At 60.6% G+C, this 18,944-nt stretch overlaps 4 protein-coding genes across 4 annotated transcripts in view; all 4 read right to left on the reverse strand.

The window, feature by feature from the left end:
* LMXM_33_1070 (conserved hypothetical protein) overlaps positions 1–1,525 on the reverse strand; it is a gene marked incomplete at both ends in the record, with an annotated part of 3,078 nt that extends 1,553 nt beyond the window's left edge. The window contains one exon of the mRNA XM_003878647.1: positions 1–1,525. This exon is cut by the window's left edge and continues 1,553 nt beyond it. Coding sequence (XP_003878696.1) covers positions 1–1,525 — 1,525 coding nt within the window.
* A 4,314-nt stretch (positions 1,526–5,839) lies between these two features.
* On the reverse strand, positions 5,840–10,102 carry LMXM_33_1090 (dihydroxyacetonephosphate acetyltransferase; the record flags this gene model as incomplete). The annotated part of the gene is made up of 1 exon (XM_003878648.1): positions 5,840–10,102. The coding sequence occupies one exon, from the start codon at positions 10,100–10,102 to the stop codon at positions 5,840–5,842; it is 4,263 nt and encodes a 1,420-aa protein (XP_003878697.1).
* Positions 10,103–13,244: 3,142 nt separating this feature from the next.
* Positions 13,245–14,408, reverse strand: LMXM_33_1100 (conserved hypothetical protein; the record flags this gene model as incomplete). The annotated part of the gene is made up of 1 exon (XM_003878649.1): positions 13,245–14,408. One exon carries the CDS (start codon positions 14,406–14,408, stop codon positions 13,245–13,247), a length of 1,164 nt encoding a protein of 387 aa, XP_003878698.1.
* Positions 14,409–16,048: 1,640 nt separating this feature from the next.
* On the reverse strand, positions 16,049–17,662 carry LMXM_33_1110 (conserved hypothetical protein; the record flags this gene model as incomplete). The annotated part of the gene is made up of 1 exon (XM_003878650.1): positions 16,049–17,662. One exon carries the CDS (start codon positions 17,660–17,662, stop codon positions 16,049–16,051), a length of 1,614 nt encoding a protein of 537 aa, XP_003878699.1.
* Positions 17,663–18,944: the final 1,282 nt, after the last annotated feature.

Raw genomic sequence — 18,944 nt, forward strand, 5'->3', positions numbered from 1 at the left:
CGTCGAACTCCCGCGCCAGGTCGATGGCGCGCGCAGACAGCAGCATGTTTACCCACACCAACATCAAGCAGAGCAGTGGGTGCTGGCGGAAATAGAGAAACGCACTGATCAGCAGGAGCTGGTAAGGAGTCGCTATGATGAGAATGGGCAGCAACGCATCAGGATGCCGCAGCAGCCACGCGTAGGAGCGCAGAATGCACGTCACGGCGACCGACATAGACAGGGCCATACACCCAAACAGGTGCGGCGCGTTGAGGCAGGTCAAGATCATCACACCCGACGTGAGTCCAAACACTGGGCCACGCGCCACGGAAAAGCCGATGATGAAGAAAATAACCATAAAGAAGCCAATGTAGCGCATGGTGTGGATGTGGTGACGCCACCAGTCGTCCTCGACGTACGTGACGAATGCCTGCGAGGCTGAGGCATCAATGGGGTTGCACACGTTCTCCACCGTGGTGGGCGCAGACGCCTGCGTTGCGGCGGGGGGTTTGATGCTAGAGAGAGAGCGGAGCGGCGACACATCACCACTTCCTCTAGCTGCGGTCGCCTCACCGCCACCGCCCCAGCGCGCCAGCTGCAGGGACGCCAGTGAAATGCTGCTGCTGGAGGACGAGAAAGTGTTCTCTAGCGGCTGCGGAAACGGTGGTGGGCACGCCCCTGGGAGCACCTCGACATCGTTGCGGAGCTGTGTCTGCACCTGGCACCGTCGCCGGCCAATGAGTCGAAGGACGCTACTGCGGTCAAGCCTTCTATTCTCCAGCGGCGCCTCCCGCAGCACCGTCGTCAACACAAAGCAGGTCTGTATCGCAAACACCGTCCACACCGCCGCAGTGACCCACGGCTCTCGGCCAGACCACTCCACAAAGGCGTTTGTGTGGCACAGAAGCGCCAGCACGACGCCCAGATTTGCAGAGATGACTCCGCAGATGACCAGGCGCGACTTTTTCTTCACGGTGAAACGCAGACGAGCGCGGAGGAGAGGATAGTCCATGCCGCGCTGCGTCGTGTAGGCGTCTACCATCGCCTCCGCCACACAATTCATGACCTTGTGCCCCACAGTGGCGACGGCGACCGCCAGCGTGGCAAACGGCGTCATGCGGGATGCGATAGAGCCGAGCCCGTACACGAGTGTCGACACGCGCGAGGTGCTAAACGGGCGCCGCTCCATCTCCTGCGTCACCGGGATCACGAGCACCCAGACGATCCGCTCGATCGCCGCATGCGTCAGCGCGACGACCATTGCCAGGAAAGGTATGTAATACACGCTGAACAGGAATCGCACGACAGTGTCAAGGTAGAAGGAGAACTCGTCAGGAAAGTACAGTGAGCGCACGGTAATGTGAATTAATTTGCCGATGGCCGTCACACGACGGCGCACATACACATACTGCGCTGTAGCGAACACGCGACTATGCTGCGCCAACACACGCAGTGCCTGCGTTAATGTGCTCCCGTCTGATGAATTTGCTGCATTCGCCGAGAGGGGCGCGTTGCCAGCTCCCCTACCCTGATCATACTCCATCTCCGTCGGCAGCGCCTATCAGCATCCCTTCGTTTTCTGGAAGGAGAGAAGAATGGGGAAGAGGCACGCACCACCAGAAAAGATAGACGGAGTGAGAGGGCGACGCGCACAGAGAGGCAAGATCAGTGGAGGGGCAGTGCACGAAACAAAACCGCAGCGGCAACGCCACCCACCAATTCACCCACACGGACGGAAGCTTAATATGTGCAGGGGAGATTCGCGTGTGGGGTGAGAGGGAGAGCGAGATTCGGTACGAGGGACAGCACGTGTCGATCACACGTGCAAAGGCTAACGGCGTGTGCCTCCTGCACTCTTCTTCTCACGCAGCCGTGTCGCGAATGACTCAGAGAGAGAGAGGGACAAGGAACAGGCCGCACAGCCTCGAGAAACAACAACGAGGCAAGAGGCTAAGCAGACAAACCCTGGATAACGGAAGCGCGCGCCTGCGTCAATCTGTGTATAGGCAAGCGCGCGCCTGTATGAACACGTCCGTTTCTTTGCCTGCGTGAGGGAGGTGTTGAAAAAGGGAAGGAGATGTGAGAGATGTGAGTTTTACACCCCGAGGCCATTGGATGAGTTGGCATGTCCGTTTCCGTCGATCCGACTTCCTTGTGTGTGTGTGTGTGTGTGTGAGGAGGGCGGTGGGTGCGATCGGGCTGCTTACACCGACGCCATATCGGCGGAAATCGAGTGCGTCTTTTCATGCAACAGCACAGACGCGCGTATAAGCCGGTGCTTGCGTACAGGCGAGAGCGCGAAGCCACCCGCCCTTCCAGCTTCCTGTCGCACCTCCCCGTGTCGCCAGTTCTGCTCCTTCGCGGCTGGTATGCCGGATCGCGGCTTAGTCTGTCCGTGGGGTTCTCGTTGGATTCAATGTAACGGGGTGTAGATCACGTATGACAGGGGGGTGGGCATGCTTTCATGAAGCTCTGCGTTGACTGCATGACTGTGTGAGCAGTCTTTGCTCGAAGCAGCGATGGCAGACGCACTACCCACACGAAGGTGAGCCGCAGCTTCAGCAGGCAAGAAAAGGCGCCGCTCATGCGCAGCGCACCGCTCAGTGCTCTGCTGCACTTACACGGTCGGCGGGGCCGTGGCCCCATCTCGTGCCCGCCATGCTGGCTTGCTCTGTCGCCAGCTTCACGCACGCGGCACCCCATCTGCGCAATGACGCGTCGGCGCAGAGGCTGTACACCGCACCGGTCGTCGTCGTCGGCCTGGTAAGCGGTGGTGTATTCGCAGCAGCCCACCTGTACCCCTTGTCCAGTTCACCCTGAGCGCTCCCAGACAGCGCGGCCAGCGATCGGCCACCCAGCAACATAGCGCGACCCCCATTGGAGGACAGTTGACTCGCCCCTTCGAAAACCAGAAAAAATGCATGCGCAGGAACCATCACGACCAGGGCCCTGAGCTGTAGTCGTCCGCAAGACACCCTCGGGCTACTCCATTGTGATGTCTCCAGCTGACGCCGCGCGCCGCTTTCCGACAGTTTTTTCTCCAAGGCAGACGACCTTCGCATTGCGGCGGCACATCACCCATGCAACACGTGGGGGAGAGCGACGTCAGCTTCGTCACGGTGGACAGGGACCTTCGACCGGCATGCCGTCTGCATGGCCGACCCCGCTGCCTGCCTCACCGCTCGACACGTGCCTGCAATCCGCATGCGGCCTATCCACACATCAACTCGCACATGCCTAGCACGTCGCGCGGCGTTGCAGGGGGCGACCAGCCAATGGTGCTGCCGCCACCTGCATCGCTTCAGGGCGTAACGCTTCACCTCACTGACCCAGCTCCCAGCCGATAGACCCTCCCGCCAGCGGCGCCCAACACGGCTGGGGGCATCAGCCCCTCAGGCACGGGTCCCGGGGAGAGCGACGCTTTTCGGTCCGCCACTCCACCAGCGTCGCACAGCACGCAGAGCCACGCCGAGCAGGTCAGTCGGACGCCGGCCACGTATACCTCCGCTGCCACAGTACAGGCCGTCTCCTCACCAGACCCTCTTCCTCACCCACCACGGAGCAGACGCAGCCGGCCGCGCAGCTGCGTTAGCCGCAGCGCTCCATCATGTCGGCCCCCGAGTGCTGCGACACGTTCCTCCGACACGGTCGCCGGGCTCTATGGCGAGGACACACCGCGCGGATCGCGCACGCAGCAGTTTCCACAGCTCTCCCGTCGGGCGTCACCGCGATGGCCACCTTGCCATGCACACACAGCCGTGGTATCCACGGTTACCACCCAGAGGCATGGCGCGGCGCCGGTAGTGGCTCGTCCGCTGCACGAGGCACGTCAGCGAGCCAGTCCCCAGATGAGGTGCCTCGTGCAGATGCTCGCTGTCGGTGCGGAGAGTGAGGCCGCCGAGTAGTGCAAACCGGGGGGGGGGCAGTGCTTACCGAGCAGCTCTCTCATATCCAGCAGCGGACCAGCGGTGCATCTGTCCGCTCAGCCTTCCATGCCGCTGCCAGCACGAGCCGGCACACGCTGTGTCTGCCCTGCAGCGACGCCTTGCGTGCATGCCACGCGCCGAGCACGGAGAAGGGGATGCGGAAGAGCGCCCGCGGACCCGCCCCCGTGGGTGTCGGTCCGCGATGGAGCTCCTCAGAGGCGGCAGCATCCATGCCTTCCCAGACCCGCTGCCACTCGTCCCATGGCAGCATCCGCTTCGTTTCCCCGGCAGCGGGCGCGGGCGGCTGTCCATGAATCAGCTCGCAGCCGCCTCGAGGCGATGGATGCCCTCCTCCGACACCCGCACCCCCTCCCTCAGCAGCATGGTGATCGAGCCGTCCGCCAGTCAGAATCCCCACGTGTGCAGGACGCCCGCCCTTCCCCCGGTCTCCAGTGCTCATGAGATGTCACCGGTAGCCGGTGTAATCCGTCTGAGGCCCCGCAAATGTGAGGCCGCGCGGGGCTTGGCCATACATGAGAATGGCCATGCACAGCTGCTTTTCCGCACTCAGCCCATCGCAACGCGGCGCACGCGCACCCGCTCCCGCCCATCTCTGCACCATTAAGACCACAGCCGCGCACGGAACACACCTCTCCGGCACACCTCCGATAGCGTGAGAGAGAGATGCAGCGGAGTCAGACCAATGGAGTCTACGGTGAGGCGTTTCGGCGCCTGGTCACACAGGCTATATGTACATATATATATACGGGTGGTGGTGGTGGTGAGTGCTGCATGCATGGGCGGTGGCTACAGCACGTGTTTCATGTGTCCTCTACTGCACATATGTATGTTCGTGTGGGCCAAGATGTATGATGTGCAGTTAGCAGCGGTGCATCGACACACAGTTGCCACGGTGAACAGACAAGGCGGTGTTGCCGCTGAAGTGCGAGGGACAGAGAAGTGAAGTGGAACTGGAGGTAGTAGCAGCGTTCTCTCTGCTATGTGTGGTACAGAGCAACCCTCGCACGAAACGTATGGGTCGGCGAGTGGGTTGAGCGGTACCGTGGAGGATGGGCGTGCCTGTATGGGCCACAACGGTCGGGGGACCATGAGTTGCGTTCTCGCACGGCCACGCAACGCCAACGAAGGCAGCCACCTCGTCGCCTTCGTGCGTACACATGTCTTGTCTCGTCCCCCCTTTCTTCAACATCCTCTTTCATCGCGTTTAGTTCGGGCTAAGATCAGCATTGATCGCCTGCGGATCAACAGATGGGGCCATCCGGTGCCTCATGTGCACCGGGGACGAGGGGCACCACCAAGGAAAGAAAAAAGGCCAGAGAGGGGTGGGGGCTGAGTGCAGCGGCACCACGATAGTAAGAGAAAGAGGAGGAACGACGCGGCAGATGCGAAAATCGGGGGCAACATCAGGCGAGCTGACGCGTGCTCGCTCTCTGCGCGTTTTTTTTTGGCGGGGGGGGGGGCGCACGGACGCGATGCGTGTACAGTAAACGGTAGACGGACAGGGAGTGAGGGGGGAGGGAGGGAGAGTCGGCCGGCGTACCAACGTTGCCCTCATGTAATGAGAAGAAAAGATGGCAGATTACAGGGAAGCGTGTGACGAAGACAGAACAGAAGAATCAGAGAGAGAGCCGTCCAGACGCACATAAATTGGCAGACAGCCCATCGAAATTGTCCAGTCAAAGCGGGAGAGAAGCACCAGAGGAGCTGGTGCGCGTGATTTGTCGCGTTGAGGTGTGACGGAGCGTGATTAGACACGCCGTGTGCGTCCCGGCGCGCCTCCTCCCCCCTACCTCCCATGGGACACTGTTTTTACACCAAGCTGCACCTTCCCTCTTCGTCACTGCCAAGCGCACTGTCAGTCACCTGCCTCCCCTTTCTGACCAAGCGTGACACACATCCACGCAAATGCCTCACATCTTGGATGGCTGCGTCAGCTCCCGATACACTGCCAGAACACGCTCTTGAATGGCTGCCTTGTCGATCGTCATCCCTTCCGCTGCAGAGGGGTGCCACCACAGAGCCTGTATCTGTGCCGACAGCATCTCGAGGCGAGCCAGCACTGCCTCTTGCCCTAATAACCCGACCGTGTACGCGACGACTCCTCTGCTCACCTTCGACTGGCCAGGCGCCGTTGTAGCAGGCACGCGCTTTATCTGCAAGAGCGAGAGCGCGATGAGGCTCTCGTAGTAGTGTTGCAGCGTCTCCCTGTTGGCCGCCACTACATAGCGCAGCTTGTGCTCCGCATACAGGGTGCCACACGCTCGCTGCGTCGCCGTCACCACATCGGCAGCCCCGAGTGGCTGACCAGGGTATGCCGCCAGCAGTGCCGACGCAGCCACCACCACCGTGTAGAGCGCCTCCACGTGAGGGCAGATGAGCTGGAGGAGGAAGTAGTAGTACTGCGTAACGGGCACGTGCACAACAGTGTCGCCGTGCGTGTCGGCACCAGATAGCTGGGAGGACACGGTATGCTCCTCTACGCATTGCTGAAATTGGCTTACAGTACAGTCCAGCCACGACGCAAAGCTCACTGGCGCTGCCTCGGCGTAGTTGGGGAACTCAACGGACAGTAGCCGCTGCAACAGCTGGGTCTGATTGCTCAGCACGTCCGTCTTCACGGAGCGAACCCCGCACAGCATCGCCCCGTCGGCGCCGGATGGTGGACGGTGTGGCGTTGTGGCGGAGCCGAACGCCTGCGCGACGACGGCGACGAGGGCCTCGTCCATACAAACGTGGATGAGCTGATTGGTGCTAATGTTGACGGCGAGCCTGGTCACCACGTCGTCGGGTCGGTATGTCACGTTCGACATCTCGTCCGTGATGATGTAGCGGTAGAGGTTGGTCAGCGCGAGTGTTACGACCTCAGCAGGGCTCAACTCGGAGGCCTCCACCGAGAGCTGAGCACCGCGCTCGCACAAGCGGCTACGCAGCCACTTGACCCCCTGATGCACCTTTTCTAACGGCATGGCGGCCGCCGCGGTGGTGTCACTGCCCTTCTTCGACCTTGTCGTTGCTGTGCAGTAGTAAGGGCCAAGACACTCGACTACTGCAGCCACCATCGATGCCGGGGTGATGATCGTGTTACGCTGCAGTTTGTACATTATGTGCCACGCGACGGTGGTGAGGAGAGGGATCGGGGTAATGGAGCTGCCTTTGGCAATGGACGGCGTGGTATCGAGTGTCTTGCACACCGACGCGGTTGCGGAGGCTGGCGCGGCCAGATATTGGAGCTGCTCACCCTTAGGCTGAAAGGGCAGCGGGCACTGCCGCGGGTGCTCCTTGAGGGAGCGCAGCGACACGGGCTCGCCAATGTGGATGTTAATGTTGCCGTGCATGCGCTCGAGTAGACTTCGGGCTTTCAGCATGTTCGTCGGGTTCTCCCTCGGTTTCGGAACGCCCAAGAGCTCCTTGGCATGTGTGGTGGCCTCGAGGACCTCGTCGTAGGTGAGGCTGACCGGCATAATGAGCACGTCGTCAAGCTCCTGCTGACCTGGTTCGTAGAAGGTGTTGCAGACAAACTTGAGAAGGCCCAGCTTCGGCGCCATTGTCTTGCCGGTGCGACTCCGCGTTCCCTCAATGAAGAACTCGATAGGGCGGCGTGCACGCACCAGGTGCCGCACATACTCCTTCAGCAGCGCGGCGTACAGCGGGTCGTCGCGGAAGGAGCGGCGCATAAAAAAGGCGCCGCTGCCCCGCATCAGGGTCGCGAAGATGCCCATGCTAAGAAAGTCTTCTCCAGCCACGATGTGCGGCAGCGGCAACCGCATGAGCGCCAGCACCTCGGAGAGAATGAGGAAGTCAATGTAAGAGCGGTGCAGCGGAACGAAGACGACGGCCACGCGCGGCATGGCGAAGTAGCGGTGGAGGCGCTCATAGGCGCCGTTGTTGACGTCGACGCGGCCGTAGATACTGCGGAAGATCGCACGGATCATGAGACCCATGGCGCGACAATGAACGTGATTCAGTGCATCGCCGCACTGCAGCAGAAGACTTTTTGCTCGGGCCTCCACATCTTTTTTCGATGCCCCGTCTTTGGCAGCCAAAGCGGTCATGAGCCGCTGGATGTCCGGCTGCGCGATGATGGAGGTGAGCACCTGCGGCGTCATGCCAGGTGTCATGTCACCGCGCCAGCCGTTCGCCGTCATGCCGATGCGATGAAGAAACACGAAGCAATCGAAGTACTTGTGCAGACGGGACGGAAACGGCGGGATGCGCTCGGCACCGTGGAACACGAAGTCATTGGTGAAGTAGCGCCGCGGCTCTGGAAAGGCGAAAGGGGGTTCGGCGGCAGAAGCAGCTACCTCCGGCTTGGCTGCGGCACTGACGACAGGAGAATCGCGTACTACTCTGACGATGCTCGCACTGTCAGCCACCTGCGGTGCGCGGGAGCGACTCCCAGCGTGCTGTAAGCCGGACGAAGACCGCAGAACACACCGTGCCAGGTGCTCAAGCACTGCCCGGGCAATCACCGACACATACGCCTCCCAGTCCACCTCAACGAGCGCCACACACTGGTGATAGGGCATGAGTGTGTAGTGCGATGTCAGGCGACGCAGCAGCGAGTGATACAACGTCAAGTTGAAGTCATCGAGGCGGTATGGCGGAGCGGAGAAGGACGAGGACGCTGTACGCCTGCGCGTGGCGGCAAAGGCAGCAGATGCCTTGTCTTGCGCCGCTGCCACGCGTGCAGCACGCTCGATGTAGCGGACAACGCTGTCCATTTGCGTCACATACGCCTTTAGAGCCTGCGCCGCCTCGGCATTACTGATCTCTTCGATGAGACGCTGTCGCCGCTGATACGCGCGCCATCCTTCCAGGGCGTAGGCGGCCGCGCGCGGCTCCGGCCCAAAGTTAACCAAATCCGCCACGCTAAACGGGAACTGCAGAATCGGCGCCGGCGTCAGCACGCCAGCCACGGGAAACGCCGACGAAATCTGGTCGGCAAATCGACCGTAATAACTCATCAGATACTCGCCCACCATGCCCCACACCAGTGAGGCCTCGCCAGGCTTGCGTGATTCGGCAACTGCGAAGGATGCCATACAGTGTCGCGTGACACACTGCGCCGGCGGCGTTGACGTTGCCGTTGCCGTTGCCGTTGCCGTCTCGGCAGCAGCAGCGGCGTGCGAGGATGCAGGCGAAGAGCCGCAGTACTGCATCTCCTCGGCACACTCCACACACTCTGGTAACTCGCCGTGCCACAGCCATATGTATCCCAAGAAAGCGGCATTCAGAGCGACGTCGACGGGTGTTATAGTGGCTGGCTCACTTCGGCTGACAGGGAAGTGCCGGAGCACGCCGAGGGCGTTGGCGGCGCACAGCACTGGAAGCGTGCCGCCGTGTGAAATACCCGACGCGGCTTGAACGGCGGCCTCCGTCGCACCGAACTCCAGCGCAGGCGGGTCCATAGCGTATGCGTAGGCGAGGAGCACCACCCAGTCCACCGCCGTGGCGACCTCCTTCGCGATGCTCGACAGCATTGCGCACGCAGCAGGGCGATAGACGTCGTCAGCGAGAATGACAAGACTGCCGCGCACCCGGGTCTGTTGAGAAGCGGTCTCGGCGGCTTGTGAAGCGCCAGCATCACTCCAAAGACGGCGCAGAAAGCTATCGTACGCCCTGAGCCCGCTTTCCGTGTCTGGACTCAGCGACTGCGCACTCAGCACCAGCACAAAAACAGAATCCGCAACACTGGGCACACCACTGCTCCCGTCAGATCCCGCAGTGACGTCTCGTGAGGATGCCTCGAAGTTCGTCTCGCCAAGTGCGCCGCTGCCGAGCAGATAAATTCGATGCAACATCGGCCCAATCTCCTCCGCCTTGGGTGACACCCCACCATAGTAGAACTGTGTCATGTGCGTCATAGACCTGCCGCGGCGTGCGGCGCGGCTCGCACGAAGTTTTGCCTCTACTTGGTGCACGGTGCCCATGAAGTCTCTAGTGGTGGCAGCAGCTTCGGCGGAGCTGCGCGCCGTGTGGGGGCTATCGTTGCCGGACGATGGGCTGCTGCTCTTCACTGGAATGCCGTCGACGAGCACGCGGCAGTTCAGCGGCACGAGGGGGGACGTGGCGATCGCGCAAGCACATGCCGCAGTGAGGCCATCGATGGGCGCGACCAACACGACCTGCTTGCACTCCTCTGGAAGCGCTAGCCGAGGTGGTGGGAAGCTCATTTCCTTCGAAGTCTGTGCCGCGCGCTAACAACAGTGAGGGAATCGCACAAGCACAGAATGCCAAGGGCACCCCGAAAAAATTCTACCCACGCGCTCCCCCCGAGCACTTGATACGTTCTTGTTTAACGTACCGAATGAACAACAAACAAAACGCCAGTGCGAACAGTGAGCGAGGCGATCTTGACGGCACACGGTTGCTGCCTGCGTGCGAGTGTGTCGGCGCTGCTTTGACTTTGCATGCACCGATGCAGGAGAATACCGGCGGGACCAGTATCGTAGCGCTGACAAGCGGGAAAAGGAACAGGAAATCGAGAAGGTAGGCTTTGAGCTTCGCTTTCCAGTGCTCTGTCGCCCCATAAACCTACCCACCCGACGTGCGCTACAGCTGAAGTGCGTGTGCTGGTGTGGGTATAGATGTTCGAGCGAGAGCGAGAGAGAGAAACAGGCACAGAGGGATGTTGAGTGCCGTTTAAATGATGAATGGGAGAGCTGCACCCGAAGCGGCAGCAGCACCACAGGGAATAGAGTTACACACGCCCACACACACACACACACACGCGAAAACAGAAAGGCAGTCCGACTTGGCCCCAATGGCACGCACCGGCAAAACAAAACAAAAACAAAACGAAAAGCCGTCGTGTAACGAGTGCCGTTATACTTCGTCAGTGAGGGCTAGAGGGTGTGTAGAGATAGAGATGGGAGGGGGAGGGGGGAGAAGGTGGCATAGAAGGATACCCCCGTGATAGATGATCAAGGGCACGACGAGTGAGCGTAAAGGACGAAGGGGGGGGAAGAAAACAGAAAGCCGACCACAACATAAAGACGCGTGTGCACACGCACACACCCAGCTCAGTTCAGCTCGGTTCGGTTCCAAGAACAGCAGAGCGTGAGCGCCACCGTTTGCACACGTGTGCACCCAAGAAAAGTGCGACGCAAAGCCTAAAGGGTGTTCTGAAGAGGGGGGCCTAGATTTTTTTTGGCGGTGGAGGTGGAGGTGGAGGGCAGAGAGAGAGACAGAGGCAGAGGAGGCCGATACTAAGCGAGTGGTTGCTTGATACATGCGCACACGGGCACTGCGTGAGAACGGAAGCACCGGAGCATGCGCATCAATGATGGATGGTAGAAAGCGCGCGGGATATTAATAGGCACAGACGCAGAGGGAGAGAGGCAGAGTGAAGGGAGGCGAATACGAAATGGTGTAGCATCGACAAGGACAGAGGAGGCAAATCCCCTAAATACCTACCGAGTCAGGTGTGTGGGAGGATGGGGTGGTGGTGGTGGATGCCTTGAGAAGAGGGCAGCAAGGGAACGTACCAGCCGCCAGCGAGTGCGATACGGCTGACGACAAGTCGGGAGGTGCGATGCGCATCTCGTACATCTCCGATTCCTCCACGTACCCCCCCGCACGTCTTGGCGCCACACTACCGAAGTACCACGTCGGGAACAGCGTATACACATACATATACATATGTATGTATATGCTGGCATTGGTACCCGTTTTCTCCTCGACCATCCTCATCTCCTCGTCTGCATGGAGAATGGCACGGCCGGGGGGAGGTAGAGCACCGCTGTTGGTCCCTGCCGCTCCCTCGACGCATCGTGCGCTTTTACTCGGCGCTTTAATTTCGGAATTTGCTTTCTCCGGGCTTCCTTCAGTGGTGTACACATGCACTGCAGCTCCATTTTTCCCATGCGCCCATTACGGCTGCAGGAACAGCATGCGCGCATGAGGGACGGCGTGGCGACAAGAGCGATCACATGCGGTCTCCTTGGATCCAGGGGTGGCCGTAGAGCAAGATAACCCACCTGCCAACACGCTTGATCGCGCTGGCAGCAGGCAGAAAGTCAAGAGTCACATCCACGCGCATCGGCGCGCGGAGGGAGGGAGAGGGAAGACAGCAGGGACCCGCGCATGTAGGTGGAGGTGGATGTGGGCGGCGTGAAGGGTGTGTCACCGCGCCAGAGTAAAAGGGATGTTTGCATACGAACGCACGTTGGCGCACATCTCCTTCAAGAGAGAGAGAAGCCCCCAATATGCCTGGTGGCTTCCGCAATGACGTGTGACTGAGTCGGGCGTCGGTAGAGGAAGAGAGCGATGGTGATGGCGATGATGCCGTGGTACGCACTCCAGCCATCGTGATAGCCGACATCGCGGCCGGTGTCGTGGCCGCGCAACAACCTCGGATCTGGGCCTGAGACAAACCGTTTGTGCACACCAGATACGCGTTGCTGTCGCCCCCCTCCCCCCGCAGACAGAGAAAGGGATCAAGCGTGAACGGTGCACTGCCGAGTGTGAGCCCGCTAGGTACGACCGCTTCCTGAATAGCAGTTTCGGGAAACCGCCGACACGGCGACGGGGACGAATGTGTTTGTGTGCGTGTAAGGGAGGGTTGAGAAGCGTAGAGAAGCTGGGGGAAGTCGGGCCTTTCCAGGCCGAGGGAACGGGCAAGGCGAGGAGGATGACGAGCACGACGGGTGCGAGTGGCAGCGTTGCGGTGAGATGGGTGGAGGTTGGGACTTGTGCGAACCAGCTGCTATAGAGAAGGTACACGTCTGCACGTGTACAGCGAGAGATCGAGGCCGTTGTCGTGTGCGGTGGTGGTGATGGTGGGGAGGGGAGAGGGAGAAGGATGAGCAGGAGCACAATGTAATGCACAATGCAGCAGCGCGACACAACACAACGCCAACGGTGCAGGGGAGGAGTGGTGCAAGCACAGAGACAAGAGCAGCAAGATAGAAAGAAAACATTCCGCACCTGAAGGGAATGAAAAGGGAGGGAGGGAGGTGCGTAGAGTGGTGGGCGAATGTGGAGCACTCGGGGAGCGGCTAAGAGAGAGGACGCGCCCCCGTGTGCGACAAGTGTGTGGTCCCTCCTCCTGCTCTCTCTCCCCCCACTGAACAGCGGTGGCTCCTCGGCTGCTGCACGGCTAAAGATATGATCATCAAAGCCCCTCACATGATGCGTGTCTGTTCTGAGTGCGTATTCGGGCACGTGTGATCGCGACCAGTACAAAGAGCGGAGCATGTCGCATCAAACCATAAGCCGCATCGCGGCCGTGACGGGAGGAGGAGAGGGGTGGGGCGCAGTTGGAGACACGAGGACAACCACAAGTGCATGGATAAAACGAGAAAAGGGGGCGAGCTATGTGAAGATGAGAGAGACACCGAACACCCGCCAAAGCGAGCACTGGAGTGCGTGCAGAGCCAAGCGGCACTCCTCCTTGTTCGCGAATTCGATGCAGAAGGCTCTCAACTCGGCACGGTACTCCATGTACGTTGTGTCAAACAGGCCGGTGAACAAGCTCTTCACCAGCGGTGTCGACACCATCACATTCGGCCCAAGTAGCAGCTTTGCAGTGATGCGGCGTGGGTCGTGCGGGGCTAGCTTCGCGATGAGACAGAGCTGCTGCCGCCGGGAAGCCGCTTCCAGCGCATCCCACCATGCCGCGTCACCGCGGTCAAGCTCGACCTGTGGCTTCGTTGCTTCTTCCCTGGCCAGACCAGTGGCCCCGCCACTTGCCAGCGTCCCTATCACGTTTTCCCTCTGTGCGGGGGAGAGGTGGCCTTCGCTTGGCATCGCCGGCACCTGTGTGTCTCGCCGATAGGATGCGATGATGTCCGCGACAGAGACGCCATCCGCCCAGCGGAGAAACACGCCGGCCGCTTCAGCGGTCGTGAATTGCACGCTCACAATCACGCGAGCCGTGGTGGTGGAGAGGGCGCCTGCAGATGCGCCGCTTTCGCGGGTCTCGAGGTGCTCAACGGCACCAAAGCGATGCGCGTAGTGGTACAGGAGGTCATCCAGCACGCAAGGCAGGAACGACAGTGCAGCGATGCAGTCGTCGGCGTGTGCAGCTTTGGCAGCACTGACGGTGTCGCTGCTACTTCGACTGTGGGAGGCATACGAGGACGAGTACGAGTACGATGACACAGACGCCTCGCGGGAATGCGGCGGCGAACGTGACGATAGCGCGGAGGGGGAGGACAAAGGGGAGAGAGAGGAATGCAGCTGCGGTTCGGCAACCTTGCTGTCTTCGCGCGAGGACGGAAAAACAGAGAGATGAGGGCCGTCCTTCGGCACAGGGAGGTGATTGTGGGCAGCAGGCGCAGTGGCGGCGCTGCTGGCGGCGATGGTTCGTGGTGTCGACGACGATGGGAAGGCGGGCGCGGACACTGTGAGAAGCACGCGGCGGTACTCCGCGGTAGATGGTAGCGCCTCCAGCTGCTTCGACAATCTCTCCAGCTCATCCGCACAGCACGTGGAGTACGCCTCCCAATAGGCGTTCCATTTTTCCAGTTGCACCATCGCCGGTAGGGCCAGAAAGGCGGGCAGGAAAGCTGCTGGTTGCACCAGAGCACCCTTCACCGTCGGAAGAAAAACAGTCCTGAACGCGCTGCCGCCATGGACGCTGCGGAGAACTTTCCATGGGTGAGGCTGTATGTAACGTGCTGCGACAGCTGCCTTGGCCTCCGCCGCACCTATCGCTGTTGCTTCCTCTTCACCAGGCGCCCCTGTTGGCGCGGACCGGCGTGGGCGTGACGAGGCTGGCGGCTCCGACGGTGCTTGGAGGGAGAGGTAAAAGCAGCCGCGGCGCCACTGAGCGGCGGCAAAGCGCTGCTGCACCGTGCTCCATCCGGTGGTAGTTGCACCGCTCAACGCAGCGTCCGCATTCGCAGGCAACACAGGTGGCGGTGTGTGGTGCGGGAGGCCCCGCGAAGGTGACCCCAGCGAGTCGGTCGCAGCAGGTGACCGAATGCGCTTGCGCGCCGACGCTAGCCCGCTCACATCCGTCTCGGGAGAAGGAGTGGAATGCATGATGGCCGAAAGACTGCTTGTGGGTTCTGCTGCAGATGGGGACAAATGAGCACACGCGACAGCACGCCGCGATACCAACAACGACGACGGACAGCCACGTTGTGGTGCGTATGTGCTCGCACGAGTGACGAGGAGGCGCAGAGAGCAGAGAGCACGGAGGTAAGCAGAGAAAAGAGGGCGGGGAAGGGAAGAGGGGGACGGAGAGGGAAGAGGGGCCCAGAGCGGAATGCGGAATGCGCAGGGCGGGTGAGCGAGCTCGCTGTTCCCCTTCCGTGGGCTGCATCAGCGATGCATGCGGCTCATGCGCAGATAGGCTTCACCCAGCACCGCCGACGGTCGTGCGCTCTCGTCTCCACCTCATGTCGCTGGTTCCCTTGTCGGCATTATCGACGGCTGTCCAGGGAGCCGAAGGGAAGCGGGGAAGGCGGGACTATGAGTATCGAAAGAAAAGGCACCTGTGCCGAAATGCCGCGCGTTTGCCACTGCGTCCCTCGACTGTCTCGCTTGCCGTCAACGCAGTGAGGGCACCTTTCTCACCGTATTATATGCTCGCAGGGCTGCGCGTAGCAGTCCGGGCGTCTGTGTCCGTGTGGGCGTATGTGTATGCGCATTGAAGATGGCGGGATGAAGGGAAGAGTCCACTGGCAGAGAGGCTGTGGGCGCATGGCAAAGCGCCATTTTTCACGCGCGAGAGGAGGAAACAAAGAGCAGCACAAACGAAGATGCGTGATAGTCTCTCAGCTACACCGACAGCGCCACATCTGTGCCTTCCACTTTTTACCTACACATATGCGCGGCCACGTAGCCAGACGCCACCACGCTACCCTCGTTGTTCTGCCTCCCCACTTCATGGTGTCTCCCAAGGTAGCGTCATACAACCAGCCATTCTCGCCGTGGTGGTGCAAAGCGGCGGTATTACGACGTCGAGGCGCTGAAAAAGCGGATCTGAGAGGAGAGAGGGTAGCAGAGGGTATTTCGTCACACCCTCGCCGAGCCAGCAAGCCGTTGATACCTCGTGAAAAAGACTCGGATGAAGAAGCGTGCCAGATATCCGCGTGCGCCCGAGTGGCCGTGGAGGGACGCAGGGTCGGCGCAGGAGTGAAAGAGCACAAACTCAGAGCAGACGCGCGTTAGTTCAACTGCTCCTCCGCCTCCTCGTCTTCGCCGTAGTCAAAGTCTTCCTCATCCCAGCCGTTGCCGCCCTGCTGCATCTTCGTCTCCTGCTGCTTCTTGGCGCGCTGCTTGCGGTTGCCCATCAGTTCCTCGTCGCTGTCGCTGAAGGCCTCCGCCGCCTCCGGCTTCGCCTTCACGGCCGCCGCCGCCATTTTGCTCTTCGCGTTTTTCCTCCCTTTCTTTCCCTTTCCACCGCCGTCGTCGTCGTCATCGTCAGCCGCTGCGGCGCCACCGCCGGCCTTCCTTCCCCCTGCGCCTTGGCTCTGGTGAGGGCCGCCGCCAGTGCCACTGGTGTTCTTCTTCCTCTTGCCTTTGCCACCGCGGCCGCGGCCCCCATCATCGTCGCTGTCGTCTTGGAGGTCATGTGAGGGGTCCAGGCCAAGCTTCTGTAGCCCAGCCGCGATGTCGTGGTCAACCCCCGAGCCACCCTCCAGAGCACCGTCCGTGCCGTCGTCTAGCAGATCGTCGCCATCGCTGTCGTTGCTCTGCCGACCTCGGTGGCTGCGTTGCGTGTTACCTTTCGCCTTCCCCGTGCGGCCCCGCGTGCCTTCACCATCGCTCTGGTGCTGTCCGCCAGAGACGTTATCCGCGCCCCGACCGAGGTTGCCGCTCATGCCTGTCCCAACACCGCGGCCATCACTGCGGCTACAGTTGACCCCGCCAGCGGACGACGACGATGGGGCGGCTGCCGCGCGTCTTGAGTCAGCCGTGGTAGCCTCTTCCTCTGAACGTCCTGGTTGCGCATTCGCGCGCGAGACGGCGCTGGCGTCGAGCAGAACATCCGAATCACCCACCTCTGTCACAGCGGCTTCCACCATGTGGATCGCGCTTCCAGAGGGGAGCTCCTCCTTTACGAAGTGGTCGAGATCGCGGAACAGGTTTGGTTGCATGAGCAGCAGCAACGAGTGGCCCAAGCTGCCATTGCCGCCGTCGCTGGCGTTGCCCGTCACTGGGTCGCTCACCACATCGGCGTCGTTGTCGCGGCACCAACCACGCAGCTTCTCGAGCGCCGCCTCGGATGTCGTCGTGCAGCGAATCTTCATGTTGGCCCGCGCGATGGGGAGAATGTCGGAGTCGATGAGGAGGTGAATGAGACCTAGCGCTTGCTTCTTCACTGACTGATCGAGCTTCACGGCAGCCCCTATGGAGCGGAGCGCCTGCTCGATCACCTGCGGAGGGAAGGGGCGCTGCGTCTTGGTGTTGATGCACTTGTGGGAGATAATGACCGCAATATCCTTGAACATTTCATCCACCTCGGCGGTGCGCTCCTGCTGCGCCACCTGCAGTTCGCCGTGGTCCAGCATGTACTTGATCGCCTCCACCTCCGTCATCTCATCCCCAAAGACGGCCTTGATTTCCTTCTCCGAGGCGAGATAGCCACGAGCGACGTTCGCGAAAATGCGCTCGACCTGGAGTACCTCATCCAAGCGGTTTTCCGTACCGCTGCGGTACGAGATGACCTTGTTCTTGTAGCATGCAATCTCCAGCTTGACCCCGTTCTTTGAATACCGAACCACGGCAATGTTCGTGTGCCGCCGCTGCGACAGCGGAAACTGCATACGGGCGCTCATTATCGAAACCACCAGTTCCCGTGTCCGTATGACTTGGCGTGCTTGCGTGCAGGGTGTGTGTGTGTGTGTGTCAGGGGGAGGGAGGGGGTGGGGATGGACGATGACGATCTTCAGTTCCTCACAAATCTTTCTTTTCGCTTATAAAAGTTACGTTGCACGATCGATGCGTTTAATTACCGAAGGTGGTTGACGACTAGCGACAAACGACGAATGATCGAGGGCGACGGAGTGCACGGACACACCGCGAGGGCGACGAGACGACACAGCGCTGCAGTTTTTCTTTTTCCTTGTCGCGTTTCGTCAGTTACTGCTGTTTTGCTCGGATGCGATTTTGCCCTCGATGACGACATCCAACGCAAAATGTGAGAGATGGCTTGATCTCTCGCGCTCTCTCTGGCTCTACCTCTATATATACCTGTATACACCTCTACATACCTATATATAGAGAGAGAGTGAGAAGCAACGAAGAACGACAGGCCGCGCGTTAGTCAGAGGTGACGATGACGGGGAACACGTGCGCACCTTTATGTGTGCGTGACTGCAGCGGATGCGCAGAAAAAGCGGAGGTAGGACGGAGAATTTTTTTTGGGGGGGGGAGGGGGAGGTGAGCAGAGAGGGATGAGGCGGAGGGGGAGGGGTGCGAGAGGGGCGCACCGCACGTGTACTAGAGCAAAATAGTGCTCATTGACGCGACGCGTGCAGCGGTCGCTCCCCCAGTTGCGTGACAGGCGCACCATATTGGCACTGCCGTCGCAGTTGCAGAGTCTGGTGGAGAGGCAAAACGGGAAGAAGAAAGACCATCCTCGCAGCGGGCGACTTGACCATTCATGTGCCTTTCCCCGTCACAGCCACGGCGGTTGGCCATTGTGCCTCACGATCGGCGTCAGCGTCCACGCTGCCTTGGAGCGCAAGAGCGTGCCTCGGAAGAGCTTGAGAGAGGCGAAAGAAAGATGAGCGAGAGGCGCAAAGGCATCGCCTTCGACACGCACCCACACAGAGCTGGAAGGCAAAAAAGAAAAGTGGTGAGCGGCAGAGGTGGGTTGGCGTGCATGCGTGTGTGTGGGTGTGTGTGCACGTCCATTGTTCCCATATCAAGTGCCCATACGCTGCTTGAATCGGACGATGTGCAACCAACTAGGAGAGGAGAGGAGAGGAGGGGGGAGGGGGGGAGACGCAACATCCACGGCACAGAGAGGGGAGAGAGCGAGATGCTTTGTGGCACATCTATACTAGTACACGCCAGGCAGACACGAAAAAAAAGGGTATGTGGAGGAAGGGGAAG

This window comes from Leishmania mexicana, chromosome 33, assembly GCF_000234665.1.
Source record: "Leishmania mexicana MHOM/GT/2001/U1103 complete genome, chromosome 33".
NCBI lineage: Eukaryota > Euglenozoa > Kinetoplastea > Trypanosomatida > Trypanosomatidae > Leishmania > Leishmania mexicana.